Here is a 17,713-nt window from a genome sequence, read left to right as displayed (position 1 = left end):
CCGAGCTAAAAGGTGAAGACCGCTAGCCGTGGCTAACAAAGACTAGTAGCTAGTTAGCTAGCTAGCTCCTGACAGAGGTTCCAGTTATAAGGAATAAAAAAAGCAGGTCCGTACCACATTTGGTGAGGCAGGTTGCAGGAAAGTGTCACGCCCTGACCTGAGAGAGACGGTTTATTTCTCTATTTTGTTAGGTCAGGGTGTGGGGTGGGCATTCTATGTTTTGTAATTCTATGTGTTGGGCCGAGTATGGTTCCTAATCAGAGGCAGCTGTCTATCGTTGTCTCTGATTAGGAATCATACTTAGGCAGCCTTTTCCCACCTGTGTTTGTGGGTAGTTGTTTTCTGTTTTGTATGTGACCTGACAGAACTGTTTGGCTTTTCGGTTTGTTTCTTTGTTCTAGTGTTTCATTGTTTTAATAAATAATAATGAACACTTACCACACTTTACTTTGGTACCCTCTCTACGACAGCCGTAACAGAAAGTATATTTAGTTCGTTGATAGAAAGTGAGATTAAAATGTCTACGAGAAAAGATAAAAACACGTCTATTTACACGGGATCAGACACGGGATAAGTCAAAGACAAACACACGACCGACTGCTACGCCATCTTGGATAAACAAGATGGCGTAGCAGTCTACTACATGATACTCACATTTTCCCTGTATCCATCATGAGTTTGCTACAACCTGGCCTATGAATGGAAGTTTGCAACGTAGGCGCACACAGGTCAAGATCATTTTGAGGTGAATCATGGCGAGAGAGCGAGAGAGAGAGCCCTTGCTTCTCCTTCATTTTTTAAGTAATTCATTTGTTCAAAACTGTTCAACTATTGTCTTTCTTTCTCTGAGTCAACTACTCACTACATTTTATGCACTGCAGTGCTAGCTAGCTGTAGCTTATGCTTTCAGTACAAGATTAATTCTCTGATCCTTTGATTGGGTGGACAACATGTCAGTTCATGCTGCAAGAGCTCTGATAGGTTGGAGGACATCCTCTGGAAGTTGTCATAATTACTGTGTAAGTCTATGGAAAGGGATGAGAACCATGAGCCTCCTAGGTTTTGTATTAAAGTCAACACCATGGTGCTACCCTACAAAGTGCTGTTGAGGCTACTGTAGACCTCCATTGCAAAACAGTGTGTTTTAATCAATTATTTAGTGAAGTGAATATATTTAGTATAGTTTTAACAAAAAAATACTTTTTAAATGGTTCACTATTTTTATATTTATAAAAGTTCACTGAGGAGGATGGTCATTTTCTTCTTCTGAGGAGGAGTCTCCACGGGTGGGGACATTTTGCCGGACCCACAAGGAAAAATGCTATTTTAGGGTTAGGGTTACAATTAGAGTTACAATTAAGGTTAGAGGTTACGGTTAGTGTTAAGAGTTAGGGTTAGATATGGTTTTATGGCTTTGGGGTTACGGTTAGGATTAGAATCAATTCTTTGGTTCCCACAAGAATAACATTTCAAAACTGTGTTTGTGTGTACGCTTTTTGTTTTTGTATGTGCATTTCTTCCAATTACATTTTGGTCTATATGCATTTATTGAAAAGTTTATTGATAACAGTCCATCAGTGATTGTGCAGCACGTGTTGGCACTATGGCTGAGAGCTAAGTGATTTTATCACACTATATTCAGCCTTTGAAGGGGCCTATGTTTGCTCAGGAATACATTACCTAGTAGTTGTGTACATATGGTGGATTTATGAATGGTGCGACATTTTTACCCTCTTGTAATTCCATTGATATAAGTATTGTGCTCTGTAGAACGTGACAGTGCCTTTTTTACAGGAGGGCTCATTACATTCCTTGTTGTTTACATTCGTTTATGTAACCAGGAAATGGATTTTGTGTCAAGCTGAATAGAACACGGCAAACTGGATTGGCAAGGTCGCAGCGGGATAAACACACACGGGGGCTCTGTAATCTCCCGACTCTCGCACGCTAACACGTACACATTTACAAACACACCCCTCACAACAGAACCAGACCCGCACTCTTCAGTTCATTTCTAAAGACAGGAATACACTTAAGAAATACTTGGCTATTAGGAGTATAAGTAACACTTTCTTTAAAGCATTGCAATTTATTATAAGCATATACTGTATGAGACTTTATAATGTCTCATAATAAGGCTTATAATATGTTACATCTCTTTATAAATCAACATTTCAAGTGATTCAAAATGAAGCATTTTTTGTGTTTGTTTGCATTTTTTAGTGTGGGGTAAATAGCATTATGCAAAATGCAAAAGTAAATGTGTCATAAATTATAATGTCTATATGCTCTGTTCAGTATGTCATGGAATACTGTGATATGTTGTTGTGTTTGAATGTGTGCCTCTCCTGGCTCTGTTGATTGCCTACTACACGTTTCTATGTCAGTCAGACATCAAGGTTTACAGAGGTAAGAGGAGCTGCCGTAGTGTTATTGTTATAGAACAGTATATCTCGTGTGGCGGCTCTGCCCTGACAACTTTCTGTTGCACCGTCTTCTCACGAACACATGCAGAGAGGGAGGGGAAAACGTGCTCAAGGGAAATCTGAGCAGGACTTGTAGAGAAGGATCTCTCGTTCAATGCTATACTTTTCTATTTTCCTTTTCTAAGAACTCATCAGACTCTAATCTGACATCTTCATCAACATTATGCTTTCTTCAGGCTGCCATGGACAGTTTGAGGAAGTCAGACAGTTTTCCTAGACGCAGAACTCGCACAACCTCTACAGTTATTTGTTCAATCCCACAGAAATATGATCTGAATGCATTTATTGCAGCTGCAAAGGAAACTGCTATGTATTTGGGGTCCTACCATAGTCTATTCAGGATTTTTTTTTCTTCACTTTCAACGATTACACCTCATTTGTTATACTGTATGTATGTAGTGAAATATTTAACTGTTAATGTACTGGTGTGTATACTGTATTTCTGTATTTTATAGGGAACTGAGTTTGACAGAGCATGAGTTTAATTTGGGCTGGCGTCAAGAGAGATTTAATTGCCTCTGACAGCATATCGCATAAAAGTATAACAAGTCAAAAGGTATTCCTAATTGCAGTTAAATTGTGATAAACATGTTAATGCAACAATTGTCCCTGAATGTTGACTTCTTCTCCATGTCTGGGGCCTTTGTCACAGCTAAATGGCTGTATGCTAATTATGTAAACCAAACGAAAACCAAACCATGTCATTACTACCTTAGAGATCATTCCATAGAGCAAGTCAAAGCATACACATATCTGGGAGTTTGGGATGATGAGAAGTTGGGCATGCTGGAAGTCAAGCAGGGATGTGCTCATCTTTAGATACCATTGGTACTGATACTATGTTGTACTAGCTAGCGAATATGCTAGCATTAGTTAGCTAGCTAAACATTTGGCTATGGGCTGGCACTGGCAGTATGGGATTATGGAGAGTGATTTAAATTGTTTGTCATCTTGCTAGATACTTATCTAGTTGTGGCCATCTGACTAGTATCAACAAGGGATTTCTACAAAATAGCAACATTAGTGTAGCTAGCTAGCTAACATTGAAATCTAGACCATAAACTAAGCAACACACATGGACATGTATTGCCAAACAACGCTACTGCCACCTTCTGGTTTGGATTATTTTCACCACGCTGAGTAGCTGACGACTTCAAGGTCTTTGCTGTGTGAACACTAAAGTGACTGACTGCCGACACTCTCTTTAGAGGTGCTAAGTACTGTCGGCGGGAAAACATTTGACAATCCTACCGGTGTGTCTGAGCTTTAACTTGGTTAAATAATGGTTAAATAAAATAAAAATAAAAATTGTGGCTTAATCTTTATGATGACAATATGTAAGCAGTGCTTTCACCTTTAAACGTGTTTCAAGTGGTGTGACTAGTTCAGCAAGTACCACACAGGAACAGCATTAAGACTTTATATTAAATTGCTCATATGCCTGTGTAATAACACTGTCATTACTTCAGTAACAACATTTTTGTTTCAGAATAATCATTTGTTTAGTAATTGCTTTGTAATTGTATAGGCATAGAGATGAGCAGTTTTTGAGACGGGCATTTGGGTCACTGGGCATCCTACCTGTCCCTTGTCTTCCTAGGACACTTGCCTACTTGCCAAATTGTCCTAAATTCTGAAGGTCTGACTAATATGTCACTTCACCATTGATGCCTGTTGGCTGTTCTATAACTTCTGTGTGGGGACCTGCTTTATAAATAAATAGTACAATAGTGTTATTAGAGCCAAAACATCTAAACCAAACCTTTGATTGATGGAGGAAATTGTTTCGAACCTATTAGGAGTCAGTGAATCCTCTTCCTTCCCTGTGATGTGCGTACATGGAAATGTGTGGACATAACTGTGCAGCGGTACAAACAGTGGCTGGTTACCACAACACAAGACAGAAACACCTGACTGTAAGGAGGCTATGCAGAATATTCCATTAACTCTAATACGTTCCCTTACAAGCTGAGCTTTTCGTGTGCCAAACTTTATTGACTCTCCCATGTCACATTGTGTTTGGATCACAGTTGACCGTAAATCCTGTCAAAGGCATTTTTCTAAAACGGAGTTTGTGCTGTTATATTGAGAGTTTTATCATCTGTAACTGAGATCCTCCTCCCAACGGTGTTGGAAGTCTGACTAAGGCGTTCGTTAATTAACGGCTTGCTGATAGTGGCATTGACAGCTTTCTCATTGTGGTGTGTAAGCTCCGACCATTCCTTCCTAGCTTTCGGAGGAGTGTGCTGAATTTAACACTTTCGAACAGGACTTGGTGACAGACCACTGTTTTCATTTGTTGCTAATTGATGTCAATATCCTAAATTCATCTGTGATTTCCCACCCCATGTTACTGTTATGTTTATGACTGTGGGAGAGTTTCATTTCATTTTAGTACCCATGACCAGAGGCCATCAACAACAAAATACAGTATAGGGTTCACTTTTATAGGACAGGCATGGGATGTTACCTCTGTTTTACAGGTTCACACACATTTGAATAAAATGTTTTGAAAAGCTTGTAACCCCCCTTTTCACTAAAATCGCTACATTACTTAATGGTTTGCTTGTGTGAATCTCTACATTTTGTGACTGCACCTCTGAGAGTGATGTCATCGTGATGGACAGAAACAACAACAGGTTCTATTTACCTGTGTTTGGTTTTGTTAGACATGTTTAATGTAGTGATGTAAGTTGTTGATCATTTTGTATATATTTACAGTTATGTATGCATACTGGGTGCACTCACTGCACTGTTTGTCCCACCCTGGGAAAAAATACTACACCGTAAAAATAGAAAGACTCAAAACACAATGATTTGTGTAATTAAACCATAAAAAGTAGTGCACCTAACCTGACATCTGGTGTTTGAATGTAAACCCCAATCAATAAAAGTACACTGAAACAGCCAACGTGGTTAGCTACACAGGCAGGGAGAAAGGGGTTGAGGTGCACAGACTTTCAGCCTAGAGGTGGCTTGCAATCACAGGGCTGCTTGTTTATGCATGTCTTTGAAGGCAAGGAAGAGATTACATGTTTTGTAGAAAGAGACATTACTACAAAACATTGTAGATGTTCTATCCAGAGTCATGTAGAGCTAGAGTTTACATTGTGTACAAAACAAACACCTGGTCTTTCCATGATATAGACCGACCAAGAGAATCCAGGTGAAAGTTATGATCCTTTATTGATGTCACCTGTTAAATCCACTTCAATCAGTTTAGATGAAGGGGAGGAGACAGGTTAAAGAAGGATTTTTAATCCTTGAGACAATTGAGAAATGTATTTTGTATGTGTGCCATTTAGAGGGTGAATGGGCAAGACAAAAGATTTAAGTCCCTTTGAACGGGGTATGGTAGTAGGTGCCAGGCGCACCGGTTTGAGTGTGTCAAGAACTGCAACGCTGCTGGGTTTTTCACGCTCAACAGTTTCCCATGTGTATCAAGAATGGTCCACCACCCAAAACTGCTACACTGTACATATCATGTGTTGAGTTAACATAGAGGATCTATGTACTCTACTGACCTCCTGTTGTCAAGGTCGTGACACTGGTCACACACACATACATGTGAGATTTTATCAAGCACAGAGGAATGTATGAGCTATTGTCTAAATACAAGAGCACTGCTGCGGCTAATTCAATCTGCCATGGCAACGGTGGGAGTAAGGCAACCTGCACGCTGGCACAAACAACTCCAGCAGGACAGGACAATCCTACTCAGGCGCTTTTGTAATATACGATCTTATGAAATCACCTATAGCATCAATATATAATTGTGAACTATGTTGGAGGCACCATGAGCCTACAGTATCATTTCACTCTACATTATTGATATCACATGGGGAAGCATATCACGTTATTCTGTTTATATTTGCCACTGTGTGTGTGTGTGTCAAGCACAACTCACCAGTAACTTGTTTCTGTAAACTCATAAAAGCAGAATGTTCTATAAGTGTTTGACTTGGTGTGTCAAGTCAAACAGCACAGCAAGGTTTTTTAGGAACTGACTCACAGAAGAGGTATGGGTAACCAAACACATCTCGATATGGAGAAGCAGGATTCCAAGAGCTTCTCTAAGGTTGGAGCATCAACTGTCAATTATTGTATGCCCATTTTAGAATGGCATGCTAGTTTTGTTGGGTTTAGAAGCAATCCAAAAGTATAATATAGTGGTAGACTGGTAACAGCATAAATTGCAGCTGCTGGGGAAAGGGAGTGTGGAGCCCTGGTTTATCAAGAGCATAGATATGGGGGCCACCTCGGGCCTTTCCGTTCTCTCTGTCTGCATGTAAATATAGGTCTCCACTCCCTAGGGCTGACTATCGTTTACAATGGACATTTCTATGGTTCTCCACTCAAGGATCGGGAAAATAAAACCAAGTGAAGTTCCTATTGCTTACGGTCTTTGATTGGATCAAGATGTGTACAAGTCGTTTCAATACAGAAATCCTTGGGATATAGGAGTGGAGGATGAATGGACGAATGGAACGGATGCTTTACGTATACAGCGGTTAAATTGCTTTCCGATCCAATCCTTTTCCCTTTCATTAGAGAAGGAAAGGAACGTGTGGTGGTTTTAGGAACTCTCCAGATGGATGGTCTGGATGTTGACGTGGAGCAGACGTGACGCCATGTGGATGCTGTGTGTCACTCATCTAGTCATGCTCAGAGCTAACGCTCCACTATGACATCACCAAGTCCTCACCTCTGACATATGACTTAGTGTAGTGAGTCCATCAACAAAAGAGTGGGAGGTTGCAATTTGTGAGCTATTCCCGAGGCCTCTTTTTCTCAATTTCCGCCTGAAGGACGTGCCCAAAGTAAACTGCCTGTTGCTCAGGCCCTGAAGCCAGGATATGCATATACTTTGTACCATTGGAAAGAAAACACTTTGAAGTTTGTAGAAATGTAAAAATAATGTAAGAGAATATAACACAATAGATATGGTAGGAGAAAATCCAAAGAAAAACCAACAGGAAATTGTTTTTTTTGAGAGCCCATGCTCTTACAATGGAAAGCATAGGGGCATACTGAATTCTAGCTCCCAGGATGCAATTCCTATGGCTTCCACAGAGTGTCAGCAGACTATGTTCAAGGTTTCAGGCTTGTAACTTCCAAAACAAATAAGTAACGATGAAGACAGAACGCACCTGCTAAAATCGGTTTCCTATTGAACATACTTCTTTCCGTAAGAAATATTATAGTTTGATTACATTTTAGGGTATCTGATGAGTGAATAGAAATGTATTTTGACTTGTTGAAACAAAGTTTAGAGGTAGATTTTCGGATTCTTTTCTCTGCATGTTGAACGAGTGGATTACTCAAATCGATGGCGCCAACTAAACAGACTTTTTGGGATATAAAGAAGGATTTTTTTCTAACAAAATGACACTACGTGTTATAGCTGGGACCCTTCGGATGACAAATCAGAAGAAGATTTTCAAAAAGTAAGTGAATATTTAATCGCTACTTGTGAATTTATGAAACCTGTTCCGGTGGAAAAATATTTTGATTTGGGGCGTTGTCCTCAAACAATCGCATGGCATGCTTTCGCTGTAATGGCTACTGTAAATCGGACAGTGCAGTTAGATTAACAAGAATTTAAGCTTTCAACTGATATAAGACACTTATATCAGTTGGGACGCCTAGCCCGAAGAAGTTTATAACCCTTTCTGGTGAGGGCCTAGAGGTCAGTTCTCCAGACAAAAAAATAAGGCCAGATATCTTTGAGACTAGCTGCCTTTTCTCTGTCAGTTATCTGAGTGTGGAAAAAGAGGCCGATGTCCAGGTTTTATCTAAATGTTCCGTCTAGGATGTGATGGGGCACCGCATTATCAGTTTGGGAGAGGGGAGTGGACAGCAGAAAAGCGAGCGTGTGACTGGTGCAGCCATGAACACCCACCGAGATAAAATGGGAATGGAGGTGTCTGTCTGCAAGCGGAGGAGACAAAGAATGTCCCATGATTCCTTTAGATGCCAGTACTTTCTTAGAACTCATTATGAAGTCATCTGTTTTTGTTATCAAAGGGGAAATGCAATTTCATATTCATACCTTCACACTTTATATAAATCAAATACAATTGTATTGGTCGCGTATACATATTTTGCAGATGTTATCATGGGTGTAGCGAAATCCCCAAAACAAAAAGAAAGGAATTAAGAAAAAACAAGCAATGTCATAGTCCTGAATATAAATATATATGTACAGTGGCAAGAAAAAGTATGTGAACCCTTTGGAAATACCTGGATTTCTACATAAATTGGTCATAAAATTTTATCTGATCTTCATCTAGGTCACAACAATAGACAAACAGTCTGCTTAAACTAATAACACACAAACAATTACACATTTTCATGTCTTAATTGAACACACCTTGTAAACATTCACAGTACAGGGTTGAAAAAGTATGTGAACCCTTGGATTTAATAACTGGTTGACCCTCCTTTGGCAGCAATGACCTCAACCAAACATTTTCTATAGTTGCGGATCGGACCTGCACAACGGTATGGAGGAATTTTGGACCATTCCTCTTTACAAAACTGTTTCAGTTCAGCAATATTCTTGGGATGTCTAGTGTGAACTAGTCTCTTGAGGTCATGCCACCGCATCTCAATCGGGATGAGGTCAGGACTCTGACTGGGCCACTCCAGAAGACGTATTTTCTTCTGTTGAAGTCATTCTGTTGTTGATTTACTTCTGTGTTTTGGGTCATTGTCCTGTTGCATCACCCTAACATTCTCCTGCAAAATGTCTTCGTAAACTTGGGAATACATTTTTCCGTCAACGATGGCAAGCTGTCCAGGCCCTGAGGCAGCAAAGCAGCCCCAAACTATGATGCTCCCTCCACCATACTTTGCCTTTTTTTCTCCACACATAGTGTTGTGTTCCTTCCAAACAACTAAACTGTAGTTTAATCTGTCCACAGAATATTTTGCCAGTAGAGCTGTGGAACATGCAGGTGCACTTCTGCAAACTTCAGGACGTGCAGCAGTGGCTTCTTCCGTAATGTCCTCCCTTGAACACCATTCTTGTTTAGTGTTTTATGTATTGTAGACTCGTCAACAGAGATGTTAGCATATTCCAGAGATTTCTGTAAGTCTTTAGCTGACACTCTAGGATTCTTCTTAACCTCATTGAGCATTCTGCGCTGTGCTCTTGGAGTCATCTTTGCAGGACGGCCACTCCTAGGGAGAGTAGCAACTCCTAGGGAGAGTAGCGACTCCAATTCGCCTTTGGAGAAGTCATTAGCCTAGGGGTTCACATACTTTTTCCAACCTACACTGTGAATGTTTAAATTATGTACTCAATATAGACAAGAAAAATACAATAATTTGTGTTATTAGTTTAAGCACACTGTGTTTGTCTATTTTTGTGACTTAGATGAAGATGAGATCAAATTTGATGACCAATTTATGCAGAAATCCAGGTAATTCCAAAGGGTTCACATACTTTTTCTTGCCACTGTACATGATGGTGTGTATAGACATTATGGACAGCTTATGAATAGAATAGGTGTGTACAGCAGTAGAATACAGTATATACAGTTAAAGTCGGAAGTTTACATACACCTTAGCCATAGACATTTAACTCAGTTTTTCACAATTCCTGATATCCCTGTCTTAGGTCAGTTAGGATCACCACTTTATTTTAAGAATGTGAAATGTCAGAATAATAGTTGAGAGAATGATTTATTTCAGCTTTTATTTATTTCATCACCTCCCTAGTGGGTCAGAAGTTTACATACACTCAATTAGCATTTGGTAGCATTGCCTTTAAATTGTTTAACTTGGGTCAAATGTTTTGGGTAGCCTTCCAAAAGCTGAATTTTGGCCCATTCCTCCTGACAGAGCTGGTGTAACTGAGTCAGGTTTGTAGGCCTCCTTGCTCGCACACACTTTTTCAGTTCTGCCCACAAATGTTCTATAGGATTGAGGTCAGGGCTTTGTGATGGCCACTCCAATACCTTGACTTTGTTGTCCTTAAGCCATTTTGCCACAAATGTGGAAGTATGCTTGGGGACATTGTCCATTTGGAAGACCCATTTGCGACCAAGCTTTAACTTTCTGACTGATGTCTTGAGATGTTGCTTCAATATATCCACATAATCTTTCTTCCTCATGATGCCATCTATTTTGTGAAGTGCACCAGTCCCTCCTCAGCAAAGCACCCCCACAACATGATGCTGCCACCCCCGTGCTTCACGGTTGGGATGGTGTTCTTAATCTTGCAAGCCTCCCCCTGTTTCATCCAAACACAACGATGGTCATTATGGCCAAACAGTTATATTTTTGTTTCATCAGACCAGAGGACATATATATATATATTTCACATAAATTTGAATTATAATAAAATGGTATTTAAATTAGAAGTCCTGTATTTTCTTGACAAAAAAAGTGTATTTATAATGTTTCAAGTATACTTTTACAAATACACTTCTACTAATTACCTACATCAGCCATGTAAAGGTTACCTTGATTGACCAAGGTGTCTTCTCAGCAAATGTTAACATGATATTTACAAAGCAGTTGTGTGTGGCTGGAGCAACAATTTAAAAGAAACAATATTGAGAACTGTGCACCATTGCCATTTCACACGTTAGATGTTCATATTACTGTAATAAATTAACATTTCAATAATGTGTAATATGTAAAAGTAAAACAATATTCAGTTTGAAAATTAACAACAAAAAATTGTAATAAGCTAAATGAGTAACTCTATCAGATTATAAATCAAAACTACAGTTGAAGAAAAGGCTGCTGGGTAATATGCAAATTTCTGTTCACATGCGTTTTTGAAAGTATTCTCATACTTATATATTTTGTGGACATTTAGGTTAAATATACAGTACCAGTCAAAAGTATGGACATACCTACTCATTCAAGGGTTTTTCTTTATTTTTACTATTTTCTACATTGTAGAATAATAGTGAAGACATCACAACTATGAAATAACACATGTAGTAACCAAAAAAGTTTTAAACAAATCAAAATATATTTTACATTTGAGATTCTTCAAAGTAGCCACCCTTTGCCTTGATGACAGCTTTGCACACTCTTGGCATTCTCTCAACCAGCTTCATGAGGTAGTCACCTGGAATGCATTTCAATTAACAGGTGTGCCTTGTTAAAAGTTCATTTGTGGAACTTCTTTCCTTTTTATTAATGCGTTTGAGCCAATCAGTTGTGTTGTAACAAGGTAGGGGTGGTGTACAGAAGATATCCCTATTTGGTAAAAGACCAAGACCATATTATGGCAAGAACAGCTCAAATAAACAAAGGGAAATGCCAGTCCAACATTACTTTAAAACATGAAGGTCAGTCAATCCAGAACTTTGAATGTTTCTTCAAGTGCAGTCACAAAAACCATCAAGCGCTATGATGAAACTGGCTCTCATGGGGACCGCCACAGGAAAGAAAGACCCAGAGTTACCTCTGCTGCAGAGGATAAGTTCATTAGAGTTAACTGCACCTCAGATTGCAGCCCAAATAAATGCTTCAACGAGTTCAAGTAACAGACACATCTCAACATCAACTGTTCAGAGGAGACTGCATGAATCAGGCCTTCATGGTCAAATTGCTGCAAAGAAACCACTACTCAAGCACACTGTCATTACTCCTGGGAGGGTCAAAGGATCAGGCTACGGTGGATCAGCTTGACAGAGATCTCTCCCTCCCGCAGAGGGGGGAGGAATGAATGTGGGGGTTTTATGACACCTAGTATACAGCCCAAAACTAGATCAAATAAATGGACTCTGGGACAATATATTTCATCATCCGAATGGATGGGAATAATGATGGATGGAATATGAAAATTAAATGTCTATTTTATGATGTTATGAAAAGTTAAATGAATATGTCATAACGGAAACACTTTAACTTAAAGAGTTTGTGTACTTGTTTACATACTTTACATAGTGTAGAAAATATCCAGATTAAAGAGAACGTTTCTGACGATAAGTGATTTTATTTGTCTAAACGAGATCATAGTAAATTCTAATACCTTGCCTCGTAACTAGCTACGCCCAAGGGAACCCAGAGAGCGTGTCATGAAGACGGAAACACACCTTTTTACCCGAAGGTATAAAGCATCCGAGTTAAGAATTAACATACTAGACTAGATGAACGCGCTGCAGCCGAGGTCTACTGATAAGTCACGACCCCAAACGCAACACCAGGCTGAAGAAGACAAAGGAACCTCTTAACAGTCAATGCAACGGTTGAGTAGCTATCCTAAGTACTGTATCTAGGAAGGTGAATTCAAGCAGGACCACCCCGTTATTCTCTTCACGTCATCGTTTGTCTACACTGCTCTCATTGCCACGCTGGGTTCATCTACACGTCTGATTAGCTGTCCTGAGAAGACCACTCTTACAGAACGAGTGCAAGGAAACAGACAACTAAGAGAAAGGACATTGTGACATCTTGTGAACAATCAGAGACTTACACCTGAGGACAAAAGACCAGGCCAATCTGGCCTCCCGGGTGGGGCAGTGGTCTAAGGCACTGCATCACAGTGCTAGCTGTGATTCTGAGATTCTGGGTTCGAGCCCAGGCTCTGTCACAGCTGGCCGCGACCGGGAGGCCCATGGGGCGGTGCACAATTGGCCCAGCATTGTCTGGTTTAGGCCGGCAGGGATATCCTTGTCTCATCGCGCACTAGTGACTCCTCTGGTGGGCGCAGTGCACGCTGACCAGGTTGCCAGGTGTACAGTGTTTCCTCTGACACATTGGTGTGGCTGGCTTCTGGGTTGGATGGGCATTGTGTCAAGAAGCAGTGCGGCTTGGTTGGGTTGTGTTTTGGAGGACGCATGGCTCTCGACCTTCACCTCTGCCAAGTCCGTATGGGAGTTGCAGTGATGAGACAAGACTGTAACTACTACCAATTGGATACCATGAAATTGGGGAGAAAAAAGGGGTAATTTTTTTATTTTATTTAAAGACCAGGCTAATCCGAAGACATCCAACAGAGATACCCAACAGAGATCTTCAACACATAAACATTATGGATCACACCTGGTTCAGTTCAGTCCTTTGAAATGGTGTTTACAAAACATAAGAGATTCATACTGATAAGTGCAGAACATATAAAATAAATATATGTTTTGTGGAATTATCAAAAATTGTACATGTAATGGAATAAACATACAAACAGTGTAGAATGGAGATAATTATCTATAACGTTTTTCTTAGCACATGCCCCCAAGTTTAGTCTCTATAGCAGAGGAACGCTTGTCACCTCTCAAACAGGGCCAATCACTAGGGCCAGCTCACAAGTTTTGGCTTTTTAGACAAGGTCCCTAAATCAACACTAAAAGCAAAATCATTTTGAAAACATAAAAACAAAAACAAATGATCGCATCAACACAGGCCGCAAACTGGCTACACAAAGCTTAAGTAGGCTACCGCAAAGGGAATCTGAACACTGTTCGCTAGAAGAATCCAGTGTTTCAGTTTATGTAAAGGTGCTTATTGTATTTCTTTGCAGCGCATACATCATTTCAGATTTTCGAAATTGATAATCTCTCAAATGTAGTGCAAAGGCATTTTAAAAGCATTGCCTCTATAGCTGATACCGGACAGTCATTCATTCTTCTAAACTCCCAACATTTAATGCCAAGATGTTTCTAGTTATTTTTTATTATACTTTTGTAATGATTTTAGTGACGTGGATCATAATTACAGTTTCAGTAACCGGTTGCGTGATCCTCGTAATGTTACATGGAAAATACAACTAACGGGACGCAGAATTTTATGTATATCACACTCTCACAAATGCGACCAGTTATTTTTCGTATTCGCATTTAATTCATTTCACTAGCAAAGCGACGTCTTGTGTTGGATTTGCCCCAAATATAAGGCTTTGCATTTAGGCATTCTGTCGTTTTTTATTATTCTTTTCACTCTGTCATTTAAATCATTCTCGTGGAGTCACTACAATGTTGTTGATCCATCCTCAGTTTTCTCCCATCACAGTCATTGAAGTCTGTAACGGTTTTACAATCACCAATGGTAACATCCCTGAGCAGTTTCATTCCTGTCCTGCAACTCAGTTCAGAAGGACGCATGTATCTTTGTGTCGGGGTGGTTTAATACATAATCCACAGCATAATTATTAACTTCACTATGCTTAAAGATATATTCAATGTCTGATTTGATATTGTTACCGATCTACCAATCACTGCCATTTAATGAGGCTTTTGATAGGCTCCCTGGTCTTTGTAGTTGAATCTGTGCTTGAAATTCAAAACTTGACTGAGGGACCTTACAGATGTATGTACTGTATGGGGACAGAGGATGGGTTAGTCATAAGAAAATCATGTTAACCCCTATTATTTCACATAGAGTCCATGTTACATATTCTGTGATTTGTTAAGCCAAATTTTACTCCTGAGCTAATTATTTCAGCTTGCCTTAACAAAAGGGCTGAACACTTATGCAATGACTATATATTAGTTAACATATCTTATGAATCTCTATTTTCCTTCCACTGACAGAGTATTGAGTTCATTGTTGACAACAAATGACAATTAAATACATTTTAATCACACTTAAAACAATTTGAAGAAATACAAGGGGTATGAATACGTCTGCAAGGCACTGTATACTTCGATTTTAATTGATCACTCAAGCAGTTTCATTTAAAAAAATACTTTAACTTAACAATTGCAACTCATGCATCATAAATTATATAAATTAGTGAAAGTAATGTGTAAATCTTTAGTTAAAAGGTGCAATATGCATAAATCGCTCCATTTCCTGGTTGCTAAAATTCGAATACTCGCCTAATTTCAGTTTGTAACAAAACAAGGAGTCATTGTACCATCTAAACTGCTGTGAGATATCTTTTCCATAACCAAAAATAGTATTTTCAGCTGTTTGCTGGTGTACAAAAATAAACAAAACCTAAATTTAAGAACTGGAAGAATAAAAATATCGCACATTGAACAATCTACCGCTTCTTAACTTGCTATCAATGAGAATCACAGATCCATAACTGGATCGGGACACCCAAAAAGTTCCATATTGTAGCTTTAAAAGGCTTTTAGCGGGGTTTGATGATGTCCTTGAAATTGCTTGCAATTAGGCCTATTTATCTGGAACGTATACTGTTTTATGTGATATATTGACGCTCTCTAGTGGACAAAACGAAAAGAAAATCAATCTGAAAACCTACAGCTCCCACAATGCGCTTCTTTATTGCCAACATTTCCGCATTGAAGGCATGCATTTACAGTAGCTAGCTAGTAACTTGTTTCGCCGTATAAAAGCTTTACTAACATTACATTTCTGTGTAACCTGTTGATAGCTGCAATGAACAGTGAAGGTATCAAGGCGATATTGCTCGACTTGGATAACACGCTCATTGACACAGCGGGTGCCGGTGGAGTGGCCATTCAAAAAGTGAGTAGCCCGGCCGTTTCATGACATACCATTTTTTTTAAAATTCCGAGTAAAGTAGGCTTACAGGTACTTGATTAGATTGTCCTTTGTTTGTTCAAAACATTCCCTGGGTTGTTTAGGTACACATATTACAATCAGCATTGATTTCCTTGTTTCCCAGGTCACAGAGCTCTTGAAGACAACATTAGGCCATGAACACACCATTGCCATTTGTGACAGATTTAAGCACAAGCTCCATCACGAGACCTTTGACCCAGCTGGTGGTAGGACAATAGATGAGGTGCGGATCAGTCACTGGGAGGAGAGCATCCAGGAGGTTATGGGTGGGAGTCCCAGCTCTAACCCCACCCTTGCCAGTGAGTGCTACTACCAGTGGAAGAACACTCGCCTGGAGCTTCTAACCATAACACCTCCAGTACTTACCCTGCTGAAGCAGCTGAGGACCAGCCACAAACTGCTGCTGCTGACCAATGGAGAAACCCAGACACAGAGGGAGAAGGTAGTGGCGTTGGGGTGTCAGGGGCTGTTTGATGCTGTGGTGGTGGGGGGAGAGCATGCAGAAGAAAAGCCAGCCCGCTCCATCTTCAACCATTGCTTTGGCAAGCTCGGGGTGCAGGCCCACGACTGTGTTATGGTGGGAGACTCCCTTGACACAGACATTGTCGGGGGGTTTAATGCAGGGGTTAGAGCCACAGTGTGGATTAATGACGGAGGGGTGCGTCCACCTGAGGGATCTGTCAATCCAGACTACACCATTCCCTCTGTGCTGGATTTACCTGAGGTGCTGGCCAAGTTGAAGTGAAAGTACGGGGAACAATGTCTAAACCAATCACATGAAGATTGTTTCCGAAGGCCTGAGTTCATGAAAACATGTTTTTTTTGGAAAAAGGGATTGTAAAAAAAAATCTATATCAGCTTATTTTCTTTCATATTCAATCTGGATGAAAGACAAAATGACTTTACAGCAACAAACAATTATTTGCTTACCTACCAACTTTGTTCATTGTCTCTACTCTCTAATGCAGCTAATGTATAATTTGGTCATTTTATGTTATCTGTTGGTGGAGGTGGGTATTACATATAGTTTACTGGAAATAAGAAGCTGAAGCCCTGTGCACAGCAGTGTCAAGGCGCTGGTTAGGTCCGAAACAACTGATCCACTTGAATGTGTCTTGATTGTCAGTCCGAAAAGTAACGTCTACTCAGTCTAAATGTCAAAACTCACTTTCCCTAGTGGTCACATGAATCAACTTTGTCTAATGCTTAAAGTACACCATCAAAGTGTATTTTCTTACAGAATGTCACTTGATTTACAGTATTGTGTGCTGATAAATACTTTGAGGGAAAATGTACTTGATATGATTGATGTGTCTCACCTAGCCACCTTAAGATGAATGAACTAATTGTAAGTCTCTCTGTATAGAGCGTCTGCAAAATGACATGTTATTTATATATTAAACAGTTATTGTGCAATAGCTTTACAATTTTTGGTAGATTCCAACTATCCTTTGACTTGTCTCTTAACTCAGCCATTATTTATGATAGGTTAGAGACCATTTTCTATTTCACCTTTATTTAACCAGGTAGGCCAGTTGAGAACAAGCTCTCATTTACAACTGACCTGGCCAAGATAAAGCAAAGCAGTGCGACACAAACAACAGAGTTACACATGGGATAAACAAACGTACAGTCAATAACACAATAGAAAAATCTATATACAGTGTGTGCAAATGTAGTAAGATTATGGAGGTAAGGCAATAAATAGGCCATAGTGGCGAAATAATTACAATTTAGCATTCACACTGGAGTGATAGACGTGCAAGTAG

At 39.7% G+C, this 17,713-nt stretch overlaps 1 protein-coding gene across 1 annotated transcript; it reads left to right on the top strand.

The window, feature by feature from the left end:
* Positions 1–15,649: 15,649 nt before the first annotated feature.
* nanp (N-acetylneuraminic acid phosphatase) lies at positions 15,650–17,371 on the top strand. Its single transcript, XM_014199845.2, has 2 exons — positions 15,650–15,887; positions 16,048–17,371. Exons 1-2 carry the CDS (start codon positions 15,798–15,800, stop codon positions 16,687–16,689), a joined length of 732 nt encoding a protein of 243 aa, XP_014055320.1. The 5' UTR covers positions 15,650–15,797; the 3' UTR covers positions 16,690–17,371.
* Positions 17,372–17,713: the final 342 nt, after the last annotated feature.

The sequence above is a fragment of the Salmo salar genome, chromosome ssa01 (genome assembly GCF_905237065.1).
Source record: "Salmo salar chromosome ssa01, Ssal_v3.1, whole genome shotgun sequence".
Lineage (NCBI taxonomy): Eukaryota > Metazoa > Chordata > Actinopteri > Salmoniformes > Salmonidae > Salmo > Salmo salar.
Note: the sequence above shows the minus strand (reverse complement) of the source record. Positions and strands in the feature narration are given on the sequence as shown.

Bases quoted from the DNA above. Each gene is read 5' to 3' on its own strand.
- nanp (XM_014199845.2), top strand. From the start codon at position 15,798: ATGAACAGTGAAGGTATCAAGGCGATATTGCTCGACTTGGATAACACG. The intron at 15,888-16,047 runs GTGAGTAGCCCG...CTTGTTTCCCAG, and splicing joins GTGGAGTGGCCATTCAAAAA to GTCACAGAGCTCTTGAAGAC.